Below are 20,501 nucleotides of genomic sequence, written 5' to 3'. Positions count from 1 at the left end.
AGTTTAAACTTTGCTCACACTCTCTTCCTGGGAATCATCTCAAACCGTCTAACATGAACGCAGAGCCAGATCCTGGCCAGTGGCAGCAGTAGTTCAAGCAGTCTAGCTTCCCAGTTTGTATGGGCTTTCATTTACCAGAGGGCAGTTTTGGTGATGGTTGATGGACTGGAGGTAGTCCCGTGCTAACCATTTCCCATGAAAAGGGAATACCCAGTATTCCTTGCTAGTTTTCTGATCTGGATTTGAACTAGATAATGGCTTCATATCATATAGCATCACATCAGTCTGCTGAAGACTCAGAGGAGATTTGTTTAAGCTCACTTACCTGAAATTTTGTCATCTTGGAGTTGTTTGGAACTAAGGTGGTTTTTAATTAGTCAGCATGAAATGAACTGCATTGTCATGAAATTAGCTGTGGGACCATCCAGTCCCTTTCCATCCCATTCTTTGTGTAATTCTGTGTAGTTGCGTGCTACATTTTTATCAGGCAAAATCATAAGTGCCCCATGTTAAGAGGTACATGCTGCTTCTGTTTTGTGGCTTAAACAATCTTACTCTTGCAAAGCTACTCTATCTACACTTTTTAATTTCAGAGTTTTCTTTTCCTGCAGCAGGCGAGCAAAATTGTCTCCTCCTCTGCTGCCTTTTCTTCATGCTGTACTGAATGAAGGGTTTCAATTAAATACATGCTATTCAGATTGTCACTTACTTACGCTGTGCGTACTTGGCATGGTGATCTGTTCCTTTCTCCTCCCAGATAATGCCAGACCCTGATTTTCTTCCCAAGACTCCCACTTAAAAGGTGCCTGTTGTTCTCCTTGCAAGTTGACACGTTATTTGCTATCATCTGTTACCCGTGGTCTCTCCCGGCCTTATTGCTGGATCATTCTCTCACTCTGGGGTGCTAAAATTTCTTGTGACTGGGATCTTGCTATGAAAGTGTGCAAAAGAAATTCAGAATTTGCAGCCTTTTACTTTATAAAGACTGAATTTTATGTTAATGCTTACTGTAATGTAGTATAGTATAAGCAAAGGCTTTCAGATGCAAACATTAGAGAAAATTTATTTGATTTCAGCTGTAGCACCAAGTATCCTAACTTCTTGTTTGTCCAGCTCTGCACATAAGTGCTTTGTAGGAAGAAACTAGAACCAAGTTCTCACAAATTATTTATCTCTAAGACTGCCTTGCAGCGTACATACTGGGGGGAATCGCTGGATTCTATTCGGCAGTATTTTGTTGGTCTGATGCAGTGTAAAGAAAAGGCTTGAGGCCTCTTATTTTTGGAAGGGTAGTATCTGTACTCATACTGGTGGTGTTCTATACAAAGCTGATTCTGATCACCCCTCCTCATTTTTTTGCTGTGGGGAAAAGAAATCAGATGCAGTCATTTTGTTAAAAAGCTGAAAGCCAAGTAAGAAGATTTTATGGCAATATAAAAGCACCACTGTCCCTAAAACAGTAGCACAATGCAAGACTGTGCATTTTTACTTAAGGCGCTTGGCACCACAAAGTATTACATTTGTCCCACATTATTTCAATGTTACTGCTTTCCCTGTTGAAGGAGGGGTATAATGTTATGACGGTAGTGTGACAGTGTACAGATCTAACCCTGTAATCAGACTGGTGATTCACCAGATTTCTTGAACTGTAATTGGTAACTGATGCTAATGAGATACATGTTTTCTTGGATAGTGTTTCCATTATCTGTGCTAATCTGTTCATAACCCTCTCTGAAACACACATCACTATGGTGTGGCCAATATCTCCCTCTATAATTTCCACATTAGCTAGCATAAAATTTTTCTGTAGTTCTTAAATATGCATGGTGTCATGGTTTAACCGCGGCTGGCAACGGAGCACCACAGAGCCGCTTGCTTGCCCGCCCCTCCACCCCCACGGTGGGATGGGAGAGAAAGTCGGAGGGTAAAAGTGAGAAAACTTGTGGATTGAGATAAAGGCAGTTTGATGATTTAAATAAATAAAACCAATTACTATTAAATAGATGTAATAAAAAGGAAAATAATAAAGAGATAAATAAAGCCCAAGAAAAACAAATGATGTGAATGAAAGCCAGTTGCTCGCTGCCCACTGACTGATGCCTAGCTCGTCCCTGAGCAACAATTGCTGCTTGCTGGCCAACTCCCTGTGGTTTATATGCTGAGCATAGTGCCGTAGGGTATGGAATATCCCTCTGGCCAGTTTGGGTCAGCTATTCTGGCTGTGCCCCCTGCCAGTTTCTTGTGCACGTCCCTTCTTGCTGGCAAGGCATGGGAAGCTGAAAAGTCCTTAGTGTAAGCACTGCTTAGCAACAGCTAAAATATCAGTGTGTTATCAACATTGATCTCTTATTAAATCCAAAGCACAGCACTATACCAGCTACTAGGAAGGAAATTAACTCTATCCCAGCTGAAAGCAGGACACATAGTCATGCATATTTTAACGCTTTATATTATTAATGCAAGTATTAATGTATTTGGGTAAGAGTCTTAGAATGTTAAGTTAAACTCAGCTTTCTTTTCATATTCAGTAATTTGTATTTACATATTTTAAGAAGAAAAGTTGGCCTAGAAGCATCTTCTGATCTTGAAGCGAGAGTAGAGTGACTTCAAAAGAAAAATACTCCTAAAAGAAAATCCATACTTATCTATTTTTAATATCAGGTTGAACTACTTTTAGGGTTTAGAGAATACCACCTGTCAGGGTGGGGTTTCAGCATTGAACTCAGCTGCTTTCAGGGCTGGCTGGAGCAGCAAGTGGCAGAGCAATGGAGGGACATTCGGGGAGGGCAGTACCAGCTTACTACCTGTGAAATTTGGTTCAGAGCTGATCCCAGTGGAGTTTGTCTTTTTTTCTCCCAGGTGATGCTCCTTTATTTCTTGGAGGTGGTTCTTCTACTTTGCTGTTGCAAAACACTTGGTTTTGTAATGGAAATGCATAAAAAATGATGAAATAAAATATTTTGACTATAAGGTGTAAAGGAGGCAAGTAAAATGTAATTGTGGCCTTCAGTACTGCCTGTTCATAAAAATAACAGAGTGTGGACAGTAAAAAAGAAATATTCATTAACTTAAACACACACTGCTTTCAAATGGCAAGTATCTGTGTCAATGGCGTAATTAGGAACTAAAAAGCAAGATATGGGTCTCTCCAGTTCTTTCTGTGTGTATATCTACATAGCAAGGTGAAGGCTGAAAGCTGTTGTAGTGTAGCTATTTTTGGTTCAGTGCCGTTTAGAAGGGCAACACATAGCTAGCAGCAAAGGTTAGCAGCTCATGCGAGAGCTATGAGGAGCTTTTATGCTCTTTTCTTCCACCTCACAGCTGTTGTTGCTCATGTTATCTACATACACAGCTTGTAACGATACATATGCTGCAGTCATTCGCTGCACACTGCTGTTCTGTCAGGTTCAAGAAATGCATTTACTGTGGTTTATGCTTCACAGGCAGGAGCGTATTTGCAGGTACTGTGGCAAGGCAGTGCTCATCTGTGTGTGACAGCTGAACCAAAATGGGTTTTGGGAGTAAAATGCATAGATTGGATTTTTTTGCTTCTCCAAGCAGTGTTAGCTGGACCCTGATTTTGCACAATTTCTGAACTGTTTACTTTCTGCTTCAGTAGGGATGTTAACACTAATTAAATTATGCATGGCTGTTTCTGACCAGGACAAAACCATATTCTGACCTTATTTGAAGTAATTCTTATGGGTTATACTAAATAATATTTGGGTTTTTTACAAGAAACTATTTCACACTTGGCTGTTACCCTGCTGTTTCTTTTCTGTATAGAACAAAAATGTATTTCATGCTTGAAATTTTTTTGATTTTTTTTTTCTTTAAAAAAATACACGATGAACGTGAATCACTGGTATAATTAAACTTGCCTTATAGTGGAAGTGAAAAAGAAAATCTGAAAGATTTGGTGGGCCATGTCAAAGGGAAATGTTTCATCTAATTTTCTGAGAACATATTTTTGTGTGGAAATAGGATTAATGCTGTAAGGCTTTTTCATACTAGAAGCTCAAAAGGACAATATCTTAACTATCATGTGCCTGTAAAGCATCTCCTTATTCTAGACTGAAAAATGTTTTCAGGAACATCTTGTAATGGTGTGACTGACGTGCAGCAGCTCAATGAGAAAGATAGATGTGTTTGAGGTTCTCTCCTGGGTTTGGCCACTAATGTGCTTTCTGGCCACAGCGTCCCTCATGACCGAAATCTCTCAAAATAATTCTGCAAGCCATGGACTCGGTCCTAAATTCCTCACACCACTGACTGGTAGTTTTTGTATGTGAAAGGATATTGTGTACAGGATTATTTCCTCTCTTAATGGCAATGATCGCTCCTACGCTAGAATGTGTTTGGCAGTGACTAGATAGCAGAGGTTAATGCAGTAGGGGAGTTAAAAGAAAGAAGCAACCAAATCCAGCTAGTTTTACTGATTGAATTTAATGCAGATACAGTTTGTTTTTGCACTGTGAAATAAATCTGTTCGGGAGGATGTCCTCCTACAAAAACTTCTGTGGAATTTTTAATAGCCACAAGTGGTCACAGCTTTGTTTGTACATCTCATCTGCAAGCTGGAAAATGTTCCCATAATTAAGTTAAAAAAAAAAAAGGGGGGGATTGGGCGGGGGGGGGGGGGGTAGATCGTGTAGGGGGAAAAGAAGAGAGAGTAGCCTGAGAATATCCGTTGAGGCAAATGTCCTGAGGCAATCAGATTTGTTCTCAGAGATGAATGTGTATTATTTTAAAGTCCAGAAGAAACATGTCTATTCATTCTATGTATGGGTGAGGGTAGGTTTGTTTAGCTTTAAGCCTGCATTGTGTAAATATCTTTACACTTTCAAAATGTTTCAGTTGCAGCAAAAATAAATTCCAACTAATTGTTCTTTGCTTGGAATGGAAGTACTTGAGACCACCAATTTGGGGTTGACACGGAATAAGGAAAATATTTATTTTTTATGAAACCAAAAAGTAAGTTGAGCAATGAGAGTCAAGGAGTTATTGCTTCATAACTGAAGTTACAGAATCAGTGTTTTGTCTATCGTTAGTTATTGTTGGGTGTTTGCTTTCTTCTGCCATGGATTATTTCACTGTGTCGTCTTGAGAAAGTGAACTCTGAAGTCAGTTCAAGTGGTGGAGTAAGTTTGCTTTACACCTTGGCCAGTTACTGTTGATCGAAAGGCTAATAAGTAAAAGAAATTTCAACACAGGAGTTTTGATTCATGTAATGCCATTGGAGATTGGAGAACTGGAAAGGATTTATTTTTTACTCCTGAAAAAGGTGATGATATTAGGGGTATGGACTTGGAAAGTACTAGATTTCTGTCTCCTGTTATGGGATTTGCTGCTGATTTTCACTATCCTATGGGACTTCCTTTGTAAGCTGATCTCTTGCAGTTCTTTCTCAGTCTGGAAGAGACTTTTCCTTTTTTGTTTCTTGCTTGCTCAGAAATGCTTCTTGTGTCTTCATAAATGTCAGAGTTCTGGTCCAGTGCTTGTTTTGGATACTGTGCATGTGTGTTGCCAGTTTGTAAAATAATTTCCCACTAGTAACATCACAACTGCAGGACAATGCTCTGATTTCTGTGGCAAGCTACAGTTTAGGGTTTGTTTTGTTTTATTTCTAACACATTTATTACCTCTACGTGAAATGTATATTCCAAGAAGTGTTTGATAACAGGAAATTAATATAAGTACATTTAGATCTGTTACAGTAACTGAACAGAGAGACACCAATCGGAATAAATTAAATTTTTTTCTTATTTTTTTTTTCTGGTGGTATGAGTAGTATTAGTAGCAACATGCACAATGTTACATTTTCATCTCTTACTACTTGGCTGAGAATACAATTTGCACTTCGAACAACTTTGTTTTTCTTAAATAAAATAGCAGTAGGTGTATTGACTTTCTGTTTAGTAGTAGTTGAAACTCTGAAATTTTAGAAAAAGGAAACGCTCTCCCTCCAAGCTAAAAGGTTTTCACACAAATGACTTAGATTAGTGTATTGTGTTTATTTAAAGATTAGAAGATAGCGTGTAAGCATACTGCAGCGGCAGTTTGCTCACGATACTGAAATGCTTTTGTTCTTTTTTAGTATTTAAATGTTCATGCTAACTCCTCCCATCCTGTCTAGTTTGTGTGTAGAATTGGTGAAAGACAAAAAACTTGGAAACAACTCAGAGAGGACAGCTAGAGAATTTGTCTTACTGAACAAATCCGTAACTTGTGCTCTAGGATCTCTCCTGTGTGGAGGGAAACTGAGTAGTACTGTAACCCCTGCTTGGTTCTGTCGTGGTTCTTCTATTCCTATCAAAAGATACTGGAAACTTCTGACTCTGATATTGATACTCTCAATTAAAGGTGTTGCATTACTGTGCAGTTTTCTCTAAGTGCTGTCTTCTAAGTGCTCTCCAAGCATGGAATCCTCTTTTCCAGACTTTTCTTGTCTTGCATCTGGCAGATAGATACTTGATGTTATTTCCTAATGCAAAAGGCAGTCTGACTCCCTTTAATTTATTTCCTTTTTGTCTCATCATTAATTACACTGTGAGGGTTGTCTCTGCTGTGACTGATTAAAGGAAGGGGAAAGAAGGCCAGCAGATAGGCTTTGGGTGCTGTGGGCAAAGGATTGAGGTGTTTGATTTCTTTTCTTTGGTGGGTTGCTTGATCATAGTAAACTGTCAGAATTTGTGTTGATTCCAAATAGCAATTTCACTTGTTCTTGATATTCCAAACCCGTCCCAAGGAGCTTTTGCTGCATGGTAATGTAAGGGAGAAGAAGCTATGATGCTGCTCACTGATGTTCTGCCTCAGGAAGGGTTTGTCATAGCAGCTAATCCAGGGATTTTATAACTCAGCTTGAAGAAAAAGCAAGCTCTGTCTATGAGTTCTAAATATTAAATGCTTTAAGACCATTTTCTGTTTGGGTTCTCATTAGCAATTCCAGTTCCCAACAAACAAGAGAGACAACAAAATATCTGCAGTGGCAAGAAAGTTAAATGAAGAACTTTCACTATTACTGCAAAATTTTAATCTAATTCAATCTACTGATGCAATACTGAAAAAATACTTTAATACTTTCTAGCTGAGAGTGATCGATTGTACACAGTTTGCCTTTTTAATAATCAGCATTGGGTAACAGTCTTAAATTTTTTTTTAATTTTCATTCCCCAATTAACTGATTGGAATACTTGTGATATGTGTATGTACATAGTGCGTGTATAGGCATAATCTCTTGAGCTTTGGTGGGTTACTATCCTAGAGAATACACATAAGACAAAGATGTGATGTAGGCACATGTATTTATCAGATTTGACACGGAGAGAGTCTTACTGGTATTTGCATGCGAGGAATTTTTAGATTTCTGATGAGATGAAGGGAAAAAGCAAGTAAACATATTGGAGTCTGGTATTTGTTCAGCAGAAAGCTGTCGTTTCCTAAACAGGAAGTAATTTAATCATGTTTGTATCTGGAGTACTTAAATGAGATAATTTACCATAATTACTTTATGTCTAACAAGGTCTGTTGCCATTTGGATTTTATATTATGATTCTAATCCTAAAAAGAAAGGAACTTAACCACTGGATATTGAAAATAATCAATATATTTCTTTATTAAGATCTGAACAGAGGATGTGTTTCAAAAGTGTCTTTAAAAATCTGTTGAGCTGAACCTTTGCTTGCAGTCCTGTTGCTACATGTGGATATGACATAAGCAGCTTTGGCCATCCCAAATGGCTGTGCTTGTTTTGTGTTGCTGTTAGGATAGAACTATTTAAATGTCTTAATTATTTTTGTTGTTCCATTTTACTGAGCTAGAAAAGAAGTGCATAGCATTAAAACTGTTATTAGAGGATCGTTGCAAAGGAGGTGACTATCTGTGATTGTCTAGTGCGGTACAAGTGAGAAAGAGTCATCTCTGCCCAAAGAGGTTTCCTGCTAGGGAAAATAATTCCTCAAGAAAAGCAGGGGTTTTGTGCAAATAACTTTTAAGGTTTGCTGGTTGTTGGGCAGAGGCTACAGAGTAAGAGGCTACTGCTGAGTGTGTGACAGCTATCACTGTTAATGGAAACACCTTTATGTCTTCAGCAGCAAGTCATCTTTATCATCAGGGTAACATATTTGTTTTAGCATAGCCAAAGACAGGCCTAAAATTGATTGAAATACTTCAAGCTTGCTTAAACGATGTTACACAAAACCATGTTTGTGATGCACTGTGTTAAATAAGTGATTCTCGCTTTGTGTGTTTGTATGTCCTATTGGTGGAAAGTATCTGCTGGTAAGGATGTTAGTAGTATTGCACTTACCTGCATCTCTGCTTTACAAAGCGACTAAATGAAAAGGCTATTATTTGGCTTTTTCCCCCCTCCCCTAAAAGATAGTCATATCTTTTCAATCATAATTTATTGATATGAAGAATTTTCATCTGTTATTGAAATAATTGGAATTATATCAGATTGTAATTCGGCAATTAAGTTGTGGAGCCAAATCTTGCCACATATTATAGGAGAACAAGTTTCCTTTGATTGTCTGGCTCTCTTTTGAAGGACAGATTCTGTCTGTAGTCACTCATTCAATTACGTTACTTATTATTTTATAAAGCAGAATTCCAATAAATCAGGTTTGTGTTCTGGGTTTTCTTTTTATGAAAATGATCCCAGTTTAAAAATGCCCTCAGGTTCATGTAGACTTGCATTTCTCATTCAAGTTTCTTTGGTTTTCTGCCCTGAGGTATGTTTGCACATGCTAAAAGACTGTCAATTTTGTTCTGTTCCAGTACCTGATGACCTCTCCATGGAAGAAAGAGAAGAGCTTTTGAATATTCGTCGCAGGAAAAAAGAACTGATTGATGATATTGAGGTAAGTGATTTTTTTGTAAAGATCCTTACAAGACTGCTTCTGTAGATTAAGTTACAGTAAATTGCATACTTAGGTATGAATTCCAGGTCATGGTTTTAAAAGCACATAAATAGCGTAAGCTAAATATTACTAATAATGAATAGGATTTTTGCATTATTTGTGTGCTTTTAGAAGTGGTAACGTCTGTATTTATGTAATGCAATATGTGTTTATGGATGTATTAGATTTGTGTAATCAAGAACTCATTAACAGCAGATTTGCATGCAGGACGAGAGGGAGGGAGGGAGAGAGAGAGGGAGAAATTTAGGTAAAGAAATCTTGCACTGAAATTGCTAGTGGCAATTTGGCCTTGATGCTCTGATGTAAGTACACACTGGGAGTTCAGATCCATGTGCTTAGCAGTCATGCACTTGTGGTAAAATCCTTAAGCTAAATATCTAAGGAAGTCATAGGATTCATCACTTTGCTTCGGATGACTAGCAAATATTAGAAAATAAAACCTAATTGATGATACTAATATGTGATCGATTTCAAAAAGTGCTTTAATGTAAGTTAACATATTGTCTGTCCTTCTTTTGGCAGAGATTAAAGTTTGAAATTGCTGAGGTCATGACAGAAATTGATAATCTGACTAGTGTAGAAGAAAGGTAAGTAATACTAACATGTGGACATGATTTGGTAAGACCCGGGAACAGATACACCAGAAATGGCAAATAAAAATAGCTTTATCATGCTAAACAAACATTGGATCGGCTTTATTCAGTTTGTTCCAAAGTCTCTAAAGCCTGATTTTGTCCTGTTCAGATGTGCCATTCGTTTAGATAGAGAATATGTTGGATAGAATGTAGTATTTTAGACTAATTAATAATTATATATAAGGTTCAACACAAAAAAACCCTGAGACTGTGCCTCTAATTCTTTTTATTGTGGGCTGACGCACACCGACATTTTCAGACTGAGAATAAGAAAATGTTTCTAGTTGAACACAGGCCCATTTGTTGAAGTGATCGAGTTGAGCCTTGTCTCAGTGTGGAAGGTTAGAATATGTTTGATAACCATTTCTTTGTCTCTCCCCTTGGTTGCTGAGCTGTAGGGACAGTATCATTTTTTGTGTCAGACCGGGTAGTTCTCTGAAGCTGCAATCACTCGAAGGTATTGAAAATAGTAACATAATTTCCCTGTTATAAAAAGTGAATGTCTTAGTTTTGTAATAGAAAACACAAAAGCAGCCAAAATACAGATGAAAAGAAGCTCATCCAGAATTTGTTTTTGTAAAAGAGCAACTGATGACTGCTTGTTGTTTCTTCTTTCTTTTTTTCCGGTGTGAAGCAAAACTACACAAAGAAATAAGCAAATAGCCATGGGAAGGAAGAAATTCAACATGGACCCTAAGAAGGTAGAGAATTTTTTTTGACTTTCAGGAATCAAGTTCCTGCTTGTAATATGATGTATGACAACTACCGTCATGTTTTCTTAAGAAAACTTTTCTGATAATATAAGTTTACAGGCCGTATTTGTATATCCTGTCACAGATTGAGCAGACAGTTACACTAGAAACAGTCATCTAGTCATTTGCCAGCTCTGTGATTTTTTTCTTAAGCAAACCTTCTTTGATAGTGGAGGTTATTTATCAGTAATTGGATATGCCAGGCCAGTCTGAGCTGGCATGCAGGAAGATTATTTGTACTTGGTAGAGGTGTTCTATCTTGATGTGGCAAATATAATTCCCAAAACATTTTTATATTTGTTTCTTAGTGAGGCCATAGGGGTTTTTATGCCCTCCTATTTCTGTTTCTTCAAAATACCTTTAACATGTTTCTTAATTTGTTCTTAGATAGTCTTTTACATTTGCATATCTAAATTCTATTTGTGAAAGATGCATGTATGAACATCTATAGGCTTGTATAATTATATATACCTATGTGTACCTATATGACTTGTATGAACACCAGTTTCAAAGACTACTGTGCATTTAGCCAAGAAAGAAAGAAGTTCATTCCTCTGGAGTGCCTCTACTTTTAATTGTTTTTTTTTTTCCTGGAGAATTCAGGGACCTGCACGTGCTCTTACAGGCCTCCCCCGATATATTTAAAAGAGTTGCTTTGACATATTTGACCTGTAACCTTTACTTTTCATTTTACATCTTCCTTCCTTTGTTTTATTGCCTTCTGTTGTTTGTAATTGAGATTCCGTTTTGAATTTGTGAAGTCTTCTTTAAGGTCTTCGTGGGAATTGTTTAGCATTTGTTTTTCTGTGTTAGTTCCTGACATGTTTTCTTTCCAATTGTATTGAATTCAGTGACATTTTGGTGGCTTTTCTGTAATGTTCCAAGTATAGCAGTGGCTGCTATTCTTCAGGCTGTTTTCAGTTTACCAGAAGCACTGAAATGCTTTGAGATATTGAACCCTTTTTAAGCTTCTGACCATGTCTTTTTATATTCCAATTTGGTGACTGTCTAACCAGTTCTGCTGAAGGCACAATGCCCTCAAATATCCTGATTGCTTGCTGTTTTCTCCAGATCTTTCAATGGCTAGAAGTTTGTGGCAAAGTCACAGGGTGACATCAGATGCTTTCATTTCAGTGTTAGCCATTCTTTGTTACTGTTCCTGTTGGGTGAAATTATTTCTATAAATAGGTGTTGTGGCCACATTACTTCTGTAGCATAATTTAAATGTGGTAAACAGACTTACAGTAGTAATCTCTTAATAATGCCTATGAATCAGTGGTGGCCTGCCATAGCTGGTAGATCTTGTTGTTTGCAGCTGCTGTTCTACATTACAGGCAGCTAAAATACACGTCCTTCTAATGTAGAGAGAGTTAACTTGGGGTCATTGTGAAAAGTATATTTTTAATTCATAGATGGGAGGGAATATAGTCTATGGAGTTAGGAAAATGAAAGAACTGGGGCAATCGTGCATATACTGAATCCCCCAAATTTTCTTTAAAATCAAATAACAGAGTTCTGATGTTTTCATATTAGCGGGAATACAGTGAGGTTATTTTCCTTTACTATTTTTATTTTAAGACCTTTACATTTTCTAGTCTGTAGCCTACATGTAGAGCAGTTCTCCCTGACCCCACCCAGAAAATCCTCATTCAGAACAGCTGTGTTAACGCAGTTACGTGATGTAAGATCACGTACCTTGCTGCTTGGATGTGGTCGGCTACTGTGGTATATAATGGTAAGAAGTTTGTACAACGCTTAGAGAATGCCTGTGCAGAGGACACAAAGCTGTGCTTGAGGTTTGCGCTGGAAGTAAGGACTGCCTGTGTTGGGCCCAGGAACTGAATTCTCTGTGACAAAGGCAGGGCTTAAATAATGACAAAATTTATGATTAAGTTACGGTAAAAGCTATGAAATTCAAAGCAGATTTAATTGCATTTGCTTAAAGAAAACCTATACAATATTTGTAATAAATATTGAATATTTCTGTAACCTTGACTTTTGTCTGAAGAAGCCAAACTAGTACAGCTGTTTTCAGGCTCTTCTCTGTCTAGAGAAAGAAAATTTGCATCAAGACCTGAGATAGCGTAGGAGTTGATGGGGATTTGGCTGACCTATTTTACCATTTATTTCAGATGCTGGAGTTGTTGTCGAAGACAGATTCCTTTTCCTGTCTATTTGACGTCTCTTTTTAACATGTAAAGAATTACGGGAAAAAACAAACCAAACCAAAAAAGAAAACAAAACAAACAAAAAAACCCCCAACACCTCCCTCCCTCCCCCCCCCCCCCCAAAAATATCCAGCTAAAGGAAAATTAAATTTATTTTTTAGTATGTTAAAGTATCTGCTTCTGTGCATGGCAGTTAATTTTCCATGCTTCTAGTCAAGTTCATTATCTTTTTCAGTAACTTGTACAACTTTTTAAAAACAGTAAACAGACGGACCAGAATAGTAAGTGTGAATAATGTGATCCAGGTATTGAATAGGGAATCAGCAACTGCCGTTTCTGATATTTGCCAGAAAGAAAGTTCTCTGTTGGTCGACAGAGCTGAGAAAGCTTTTTGAGTAACTTGGTGTTGGAAAAAATATCATGTTTCATAGTCAAATGATTTTTGTTGTACCAATAGTTATCCGATAATCTTCAAAGGGATCATTTTTGAGGAAAGCTCAACAATTTCTGTTTCAAGATAAGATGGATATATTCTTTGCAAGAAAATCATGTTTGTTCTGAAATGACTTATAAAAATATTAAATTGTCAGAGTCAGAATACCAGCTTGTCATTGAAATGAAGTTTTCAGATGACGATAAATTTTTTTGGAGAGAATGACATTCCGGGCTTTTTTTAAAAAGCTTCATGCCATAGAATATCACAGATAATTCTCTTTGTTAAATTAGGTCAGAAAACTGTCAGGCAGGTAATCATTTCATTATCAAAAAAAAAACCCAAAACCCGAATAGAATTGACCAAACAGAAGAATAATTACATTTTTTTTTGAATGTTACTGCAAGGTCTCTTATGCTATATCAAAAAATGGTAGAAGCTTTCCCAGTTGCAGTGAAATGAAAAAGAAATATAGTCCATTTGCAGAAACTGAAAAACTTGTAGTATTTCTGAAATTGATATACTCTAGTAGGAAAGATTTGGAATAATTCATTAAACTTTTCTGTACATATTAGGAATCCAAGACATAAAGGTTACCTACAGCTGCCGTTTCTACTTCTCACTAGAATGCTGTTAACAATTCTATTAAATCAGCAGAAATAGCAACATCTTTTGGGGATGTGGTGTGGAGAAAGAGTGCTATCTTCATGACCTGCTGAATATTGGAATAACATCCCTTCCATCCTTTACGTAATCTTTATATAACTCTTAGTCTCCTTTCTCTACTGCTTTGCAGAAAGTTCTCTGGGCATCCCTAGAGTGTCCAGTTATAGGGCCAGTAATTTATGGAGGCATAGGAGTCCAGGGGCTTGATCAAGTGTCCACTGAGGGACAGGGTAAGACTCTCCTCCTGGCTTTGATAGAAGCTCTGTGGTAGAAGCTTGACTGGTTTGTGGACAGTCCTTTGTGAATAGTCTAGTTCAAGTCCTTTGTGAATAGTTTAGCTCCAGCACAACCAAAAGTCACCGATAATCCCAGTGTCAGCGTAAACACTTTTAAACCGATTTCAGTATCTTCAGCCACGACTTCTACTGCAAGTAGTGGCTTGATGTATTGGGTTGCAGTTTGTAGATTATAACATGCTTTTTTTGTGTTGTGGTGATAATTAAGTTATTCCAACATACCTCTTCATTATATGATTTTAGAGATTATGTCACTGCAGACATTTATGCAATACTGTGAACAGGCCAACTTGCACATGAACTCCAAAGAACACCACGGAATCATTATTCAATTAATATTTGATATTTCTGTTGCTGAGGATTCAAACTGCCACCTAGTACTTCTAGCCTTAAAAATGTGTTCTCTTTTTAATCTTTAAACAAGTACTAAATATTGTCTATCTAACTGAAAAACATTTGTTTACCATTTCATTAAAAAAAAAAAACTTCTGTGGGCTAATGTAATTCTTAATGAGCTGTGTACGTGTCTGTGTCGGCATATTAATACAAAATGTTGAAAGCAGTATTTACATAAATGCTTGTGGAAAAAACATAACATTCCCTTTCCTTTGGAATTGCTCTTCTAGGGAATACAGTTTCTGATAGAAAATGACCTCCTGCAAAACACTGCAGAAGACATTGCACAGTTCCTTTATAAAGGAGAAGGATTAAATAAAACGGTAATTGGAGATTACCTTGGTGAAAGGTAAAGTAAAAACACTGAAACTTTGTTCTTGAGTTTACAAAGCATACTTACATTTTTTTCCCCTGCGCAGGATGCATGAGAGCTACGCTGCAACTGAGATCTATAGAAGCTGCAGTGGGCAGTAAAACTATTTACCTTATTGCCATAGCTTTTTTTTTTTTCCTGTTAGGTTGTTGGTTTTTTTTTAAATGGGTACGTAGTGGAATAATATTTAATTTGTTGTAGCTTACTGTTTTGAGAAAACACCCTTAAATTTGGCTATAGTGCAGAATTTAATACCATAAGCTTCTGGAATGTCTGCGAGTTGTCTGGGCTCAGTATCAAGAGTTACCGGAACTGTTGCAGTACAAGGACTGATATACAATCACTAAAAATTAGATAGCAAAGAAGTTACTTATTAAAATGGGTAGTTCCTGCGACAGAAGTTGTAAGCAGGTTTTAGTGTTGTCTTTTTCCCTGCAGTCTTCCCACGAGTAAGTAGGCATCTTAAATGGCAGCCACACCATATTTTTATCAATCCTATTACAATAAACATGCATGATGCATATTTATGCATACTATTGCAAAACACAGTCAAAACGCAGATTACTTCCATTGCTGTGCAACCCAGGAATTGATTTCAAAAAATGCATCAGAAAAGGACAGAAGAGAAGAGTGGGTTGGAGTACGTGTATCTACATGCTTGCACATGTGCTGGTTCAGGTGCCAGTTACGGAGGTTTAAAAGATGACTCATTTAGGATATACTCCTGTAGTGGTGTGTTCTGGCAGATCCCTTTTGAGGCATCCGTAACCTATTTACAGCATCAATGGCTTAGTTTGTGCTCAACAATTTCCTTCTGACTTTACTACTTTAATGAAAGTTTCACTGTAGTATGTACATTTTGAAAATAGATCTTGGCTATGAAGTTTCTGTACAGTATGTGTCAGCATTTCAACGATTTTTGTAGGACAGCATTATGTTATTTCTCTTGAATATTTGAGCGATCAGTATTACGAGATCGCTTGCATGTTAATGTCCACAAAAGCAAAACTGTAACGAAGTACAAAGCTTGCATGAAGTAGTCTGTTAATTTTCGGCGTTCTGCCTTGGTATTGTCTTCTGAAATACTTTGTTTTTCTAGCCCTCTTCTGAGACCTTCTGTTCTCATGCAGAGAGATCTCACCAGTATGTCCAGGCCCACTGGAGTCATTAATTTTTCTGTGATGATTTATGGGTTCGTGTTTAAAACTGAAAAATGTATTGCTCATTCTTTTGCATCCCTACTGGGGATGCTGCTGGGCAGCACGATGGTCTGATCTGAAAATACAGGGGAACCTTTCTTAATGTTGAGTATGTATACAGATAAACATGCAATTCAATTATATCTCCTGAATTTTTTCAAGATTTAAATGCAGACAAATGTAGTGGTCATACTGAATAGCAAATTTGATCAGGAAATTTTGTGTAAATCTATCAACTGGATAATAAAAATGAAGTGAAAAAAATCAACATACTGCTCCTGTATTGCCAAAAAGCAGAAGTAGCCTATGCATTTTAAGTGGGCGTTGTACTAAAAAAGAAATTTTAAATTATTTTTTGCTTCAAAAGGAGCTTTTATTTAATGTATCCAGTCAGTCCACTTTGTTTTTTGCATAGTTCTTCATTTCTATGAAGGGTGTAATATTATATGGTATGGGAAAGCAGATGGTATTTCAGGCTATTTTTTTTCCATGAATTAGTAATAGTAAGAAAGGGTGGAGGTGAATCCCAGAATCACTTTGGTAGGAAAAGACCTCTAAGATCATCCGGTCCAACCATAAACCCAACACTGCCAAGCTCACCACTAAACCACACCCCTAAAGAACACATACACGTCTTTTAAACCCCTCCAGGGATGGTGACTCCACCACTTCCCTGGGCAGCTGTGCTGGTGCTTGATGACCCTTTCCTTGAAGTAGTATTTCATAATATCCAATCGAAAATTTCTCTGGCACAGCTTGAGGCCATTTCTTCTCGTTCTGTCCCTTGTTACTTGGGAGAAGAAACCAGCACCCACCTTGCAACCTCCTTTCGGGTAGTTGTAGAGAGCGATAAAGTCTCCCTTTAGCCTCCTCTTCTCCACACTAAACAACCCCAGTTCCCTCAGCTGCTCCTCATAACAGTTGGGCTCCAGACCCTTCTCCATCTTCATTCACCTTCTCTGGACACGCTCCAGCCCTTCAGTGTCCATGAAATGAGGGGCCCAAAACTGAAAATAGGATTTGAGGTGCCGAGTAGAGGGAGGACAATCCTATCCCTGGTCCTGCGGACCACACTGATTTTGGTATAAGCCAGGATGCTGTTGGGCACACTGCTGGCTCATGTTCGGCCGGCTGTCGACCAGCTCCTTTTCCACCAAGCAGCTTTCCAGGCATTCATCCCAAGGCCTGTAGCATTGCGTGGTGGTGTTGTGACCGAAGTGCAGGAGCCAGCAGCCTTGTTGAATCCCATTCCGTTGGCTCCAGCCCGTTTATGCACCCTGCCCAGAGCCCTCTGCAGAGCCTTCCTGCCCTTAAGCAGATCAACACTCCCACACAACCTGGTGTTGTCTGCAACTTGCTGAGGGTGCACTCGGCCCCTTTGTCCAGATCATTGATAAAAGATGTTAAAGAGAGCAAACGCCAACACTGAGCCCCAGAGAACACCATTTGTGACCGACCACCAACTGGATTTAAATCCATTCATCGCAACTCCCTAGGCCAGTTTTGTACACAGGAGTACACCCGTCTAAGCCATGAGCAGCCAGTTTTTCCAGGAGAATGCTGTGGGAAAGTGTCAGAGGCTTTGCTGAAGTCTAGGCAGACAACATCTACGGGCTTTCACTCATCTACTAAGCAGGTCACCTTGTCACAGAAGGAGATCAGGTTAGTTAGGGAGGACCTGCCTTTCCTAAACTCATGCTGACTGGGCCTGATCACCTGGTTGTCCTGAAGAGATCACAACTGGATTTTCAGGAATGTATATGCATGTTTCAGGGTAGTCAGGTCTGGAGCAGGGTATTGGTTCATCATACTCCTTCCAACTGCAACATTAGTTTCTTAGAATCCTAATAATTTTTATTCATGCTTCTCTGAAAACAATTTATTAGGCCTTCAGGTCCAGGGGTAAAATAAATACAGTGGGATAAAATAAAATGTGACAACTAAGTGGCTTTAAGATACTAGTTCTGCTTTTGTTACTACCTCAGAAACAGGCTATTAAATGATTTGTGCTATGCAAATGGCAGAACATATTACAGGTAAGTTTTTGTTATGTACTATTTTTTATCGAGGCATTTGGAGTCTGAGGACTTTCTCTTTGCCACTGACTCTGATAGGCCGATCATAAATTAATTCTGCATTCTAGCTAAATATAGCTGAAGGCAAGACCAGGATAGTCAACAGAATGAAATATTTGTATAACTTTCTGTAATAAGAGTTATATTTTAAATTATTAATTTTGGTAGTATTACAGCACTCGGCAAACTGAAAAAAGTGAATATTAAAACAGAACAAGATAATACCCCAAAATGTACAATAAGTAAGGGATTAATCACATCCTATAAAAAATTTAAACTTTATTTATATGTGGGTAAGTCTTCACCTATTTTTTTTAAGTAGCTTCCTTGACCTTTCATGATATTTGGCGTGTGTGTTTGGAGCTGTACCCAGTGCAAGCATCACTATTAATCCAGTCCACATTAAAACCTAGATGAGCAAAAATTGGAGTGTAAAGTTAGTATTTGCTCTGAATTACTGCAGCTTTATGTACGTATAAAAGCAAAATCAGCCTTTGGCTTAGAGTAACAAAGTACCTCTGTTGAGTGCTCTCTGCACTGAAAAGCAATCACGCAGTTGAATTGCACACAAATTGCTTTGTTTTGCTTGTCAGAGCTGATGTGTTTTTCATAAGCAATATGGGGACATCCTAATGAATGAATGGTTTGGTATAAGGTATTTCCTTGTGAGAGTTACAGGTTAGTCTGACTATGCAGTTAGTAAGGCAACAGATAATTCTTGGTGGGTGCACACCTTTCTGGTTTTGGGTGGAGCCTGATAGGCAACATTCTGTCTTGGTGACGTATTTAAAGCACACCCTGAGGATTATAATCCTTTACACTTCTGGCATACAAACTCGGTGATGGCATAGACTAAATTCTGTCTACATCCAAATAGTTTTGTGTTCATTACTGTTTAAGCGTTACTTCTGCATTTAAAATCATTTGTATCAAACAAAATGTAATTTGGCTCCTGATTTACATAGCAGTGTAAAGGACAGGTGAAAGGAAGCTCGTTCCAAATCTGTTCTGGTTTTAGTAAACTTTCACTGTAATGATTTTAGAGACTGGATTAAGAATGTGCTGCGTACTAAGTAGCTCTTTTGAAAAGCTGATATCAGGTTTGAAGCATTTCTGTTCTTCGTCTTTGTGCGTAAATTAATATACGGCTTTAATATTTTCTGTTCTTGGAGGAAAAATGGGATAGTGTTTTTCATGTGTTGTATGGCAAAGTAAATTAGTTTTACATTAATGGTTGTTTTAAGAGTTCATGACACAATTATTTCAAAAGACTTTTTACGGAAAAAATTTATCAGGTATCATCTCATATCAGGGCAAGCGCAGTAATAATAAACATGAAGCAAAGAATGGCCAGGCCGTTTTCAAGTTATTTAAATAAGCAGTGCTAAAATCAGTTCCAAGTGTACTGACACCTGCTAGCCTACCTTTTTAATGCCAGCAAAAAATAGGCAAATACTAGTGTTAAATATTAAAATACCTCTCAAACTATTTTTAATTACTTGGTTTGATCAGTATGATCATTTATTTCTTTGCTTATTCTCAGAAGTAAATAGAGATAATTAACAAGCCCCTAAAGTTCAGAATTGTAATTGTCTATTTCTATTTTTGTCTTTTGCAGAGATGAATTTAATATTAAAGTTCTTCAGGCTTTTGTTGAACTCCATGAGTTCGCTGATCTCAATCTTGTACAAGCCTTAAGGTGAGTAAATTCTTTTTTTTTTTTGACCTGAGTTTCCTTTATCAAATTGCACGTTCGTATGAGTCACTGTTGATTTATTTGTCAGAAGGCTGATCTACAGCTCAGCAGGATTATATGCATTACTGTGCAAATTAGCAGAGGCAGCTCTCTTTTAACCCTTCCAGCTGCTTGTGTGTGTGCTGTCTTCGAAGGCGAAAACTTCTAATTGTTTCAGACAGATACAAACAACTAAAATACAGCCATAATTCTTGGTGTGCCTACCATATGTGAACATTTGAAGATCCCGTTTTATATCTTGGCACACAGATATGTAAAAACCAACATCTTTACCTAGGCAAATAAATAATTTTCTTGGCTACTGTCTTCTCTCACCTATCTTCCCACCTCGCCTTGTTCCTCTGAGCAGGGAGGGGGAAATCCTGATAATCATAAGTTGTTATGTTCAATTACATAAACTTTGAATCAATTAATTTCCTTCTGTTTTTCTCAGAGTTGCCCACTTGTATTGTGAAAAAAAAGTGTAATATCTTGGAGCATAGTTTTTTCTCTTGCTGAGTGAACAGTTTACTTGATTTCTCTGGGATGCCAGCATACAGTGACCTTGTGAAGTCTCTTCTTGTCTTGGTGGAAATCTGTACTAGATCTAACAAATGAAGTTGACTTGAGACAGTCCTACCATTTTCATTGACACAAGTGACTCCCTCCTGACATCAGATAAATAGAAATGTCCGTGTGATCTTTGTCTCTGGTGCAGTGCCTTGTGATGTGGAGTCAGAACAGCTTTGCTATTGTTCAGTGATGTGGTGATGATAATTGAGCTGTCTGAGGCTTGAGCTAAGGAAGACTTTTCTCTGGCTGCTGAAGCTTGTCTGGAGGCTTCATATTCCT

At 37.8% G+C, this 20,501-nt stretch overlaps 1 protein-coding gene across 1 annotated transcript in view; it reads left to right on the top strand.

Moving 5' to 3' along the window:
• The window catches only part of CYTH3 (cytohesin 3), a 52,115-nt gene that overhangs the window by 16,463 nt on the left and 15,151 nt on the right, over positions 1 to 20,501 (top strand). Inside the window, exons 2-6 of the mRNA XM_054080459.1 lie at positions 8,779 to 8,861; positions 9,444 to 9,508; positions 10,191 to 10,257; positions 14,498 to 14,616; positions 19,533 to 19,613. Coding sequence (XP_053936434.1) covers positions 8,779 to 8,861; positions 9,444 to 9,508; positions 10,191 to 10,257; positions 14,498 to 14,616; positions 19,533 to 19,613 — 415 coding nt within the window. The remainder of the gene's footprint in view (positions 1 to 8,778; positions 8,862 to 9,443; positions 9,509 to 10,190; positions 10,258 to 14,497; positions 14,617 to 19,532; positions 19,614 to 20,501) is intronic.

Source organism: Cuculus canorus, chromosome 15, assembly GCF_017976375.1.
Source record: "Cuculus canorus isolate bCucCan1 chromosome 15, bCucCan1.pri, whole genome shotgun sequence".
NCBI classification, from domain to species: Eukaryota; Metazoa; Chordata; class Aves; order Cuculiformes; family Cuculidae; genus Cuculus; species Cuculus canorus.
Note: the sequence above shows the minus strand (reverse complement) of the source record. Positions and strands in the feature narration are given on the sequence as shown.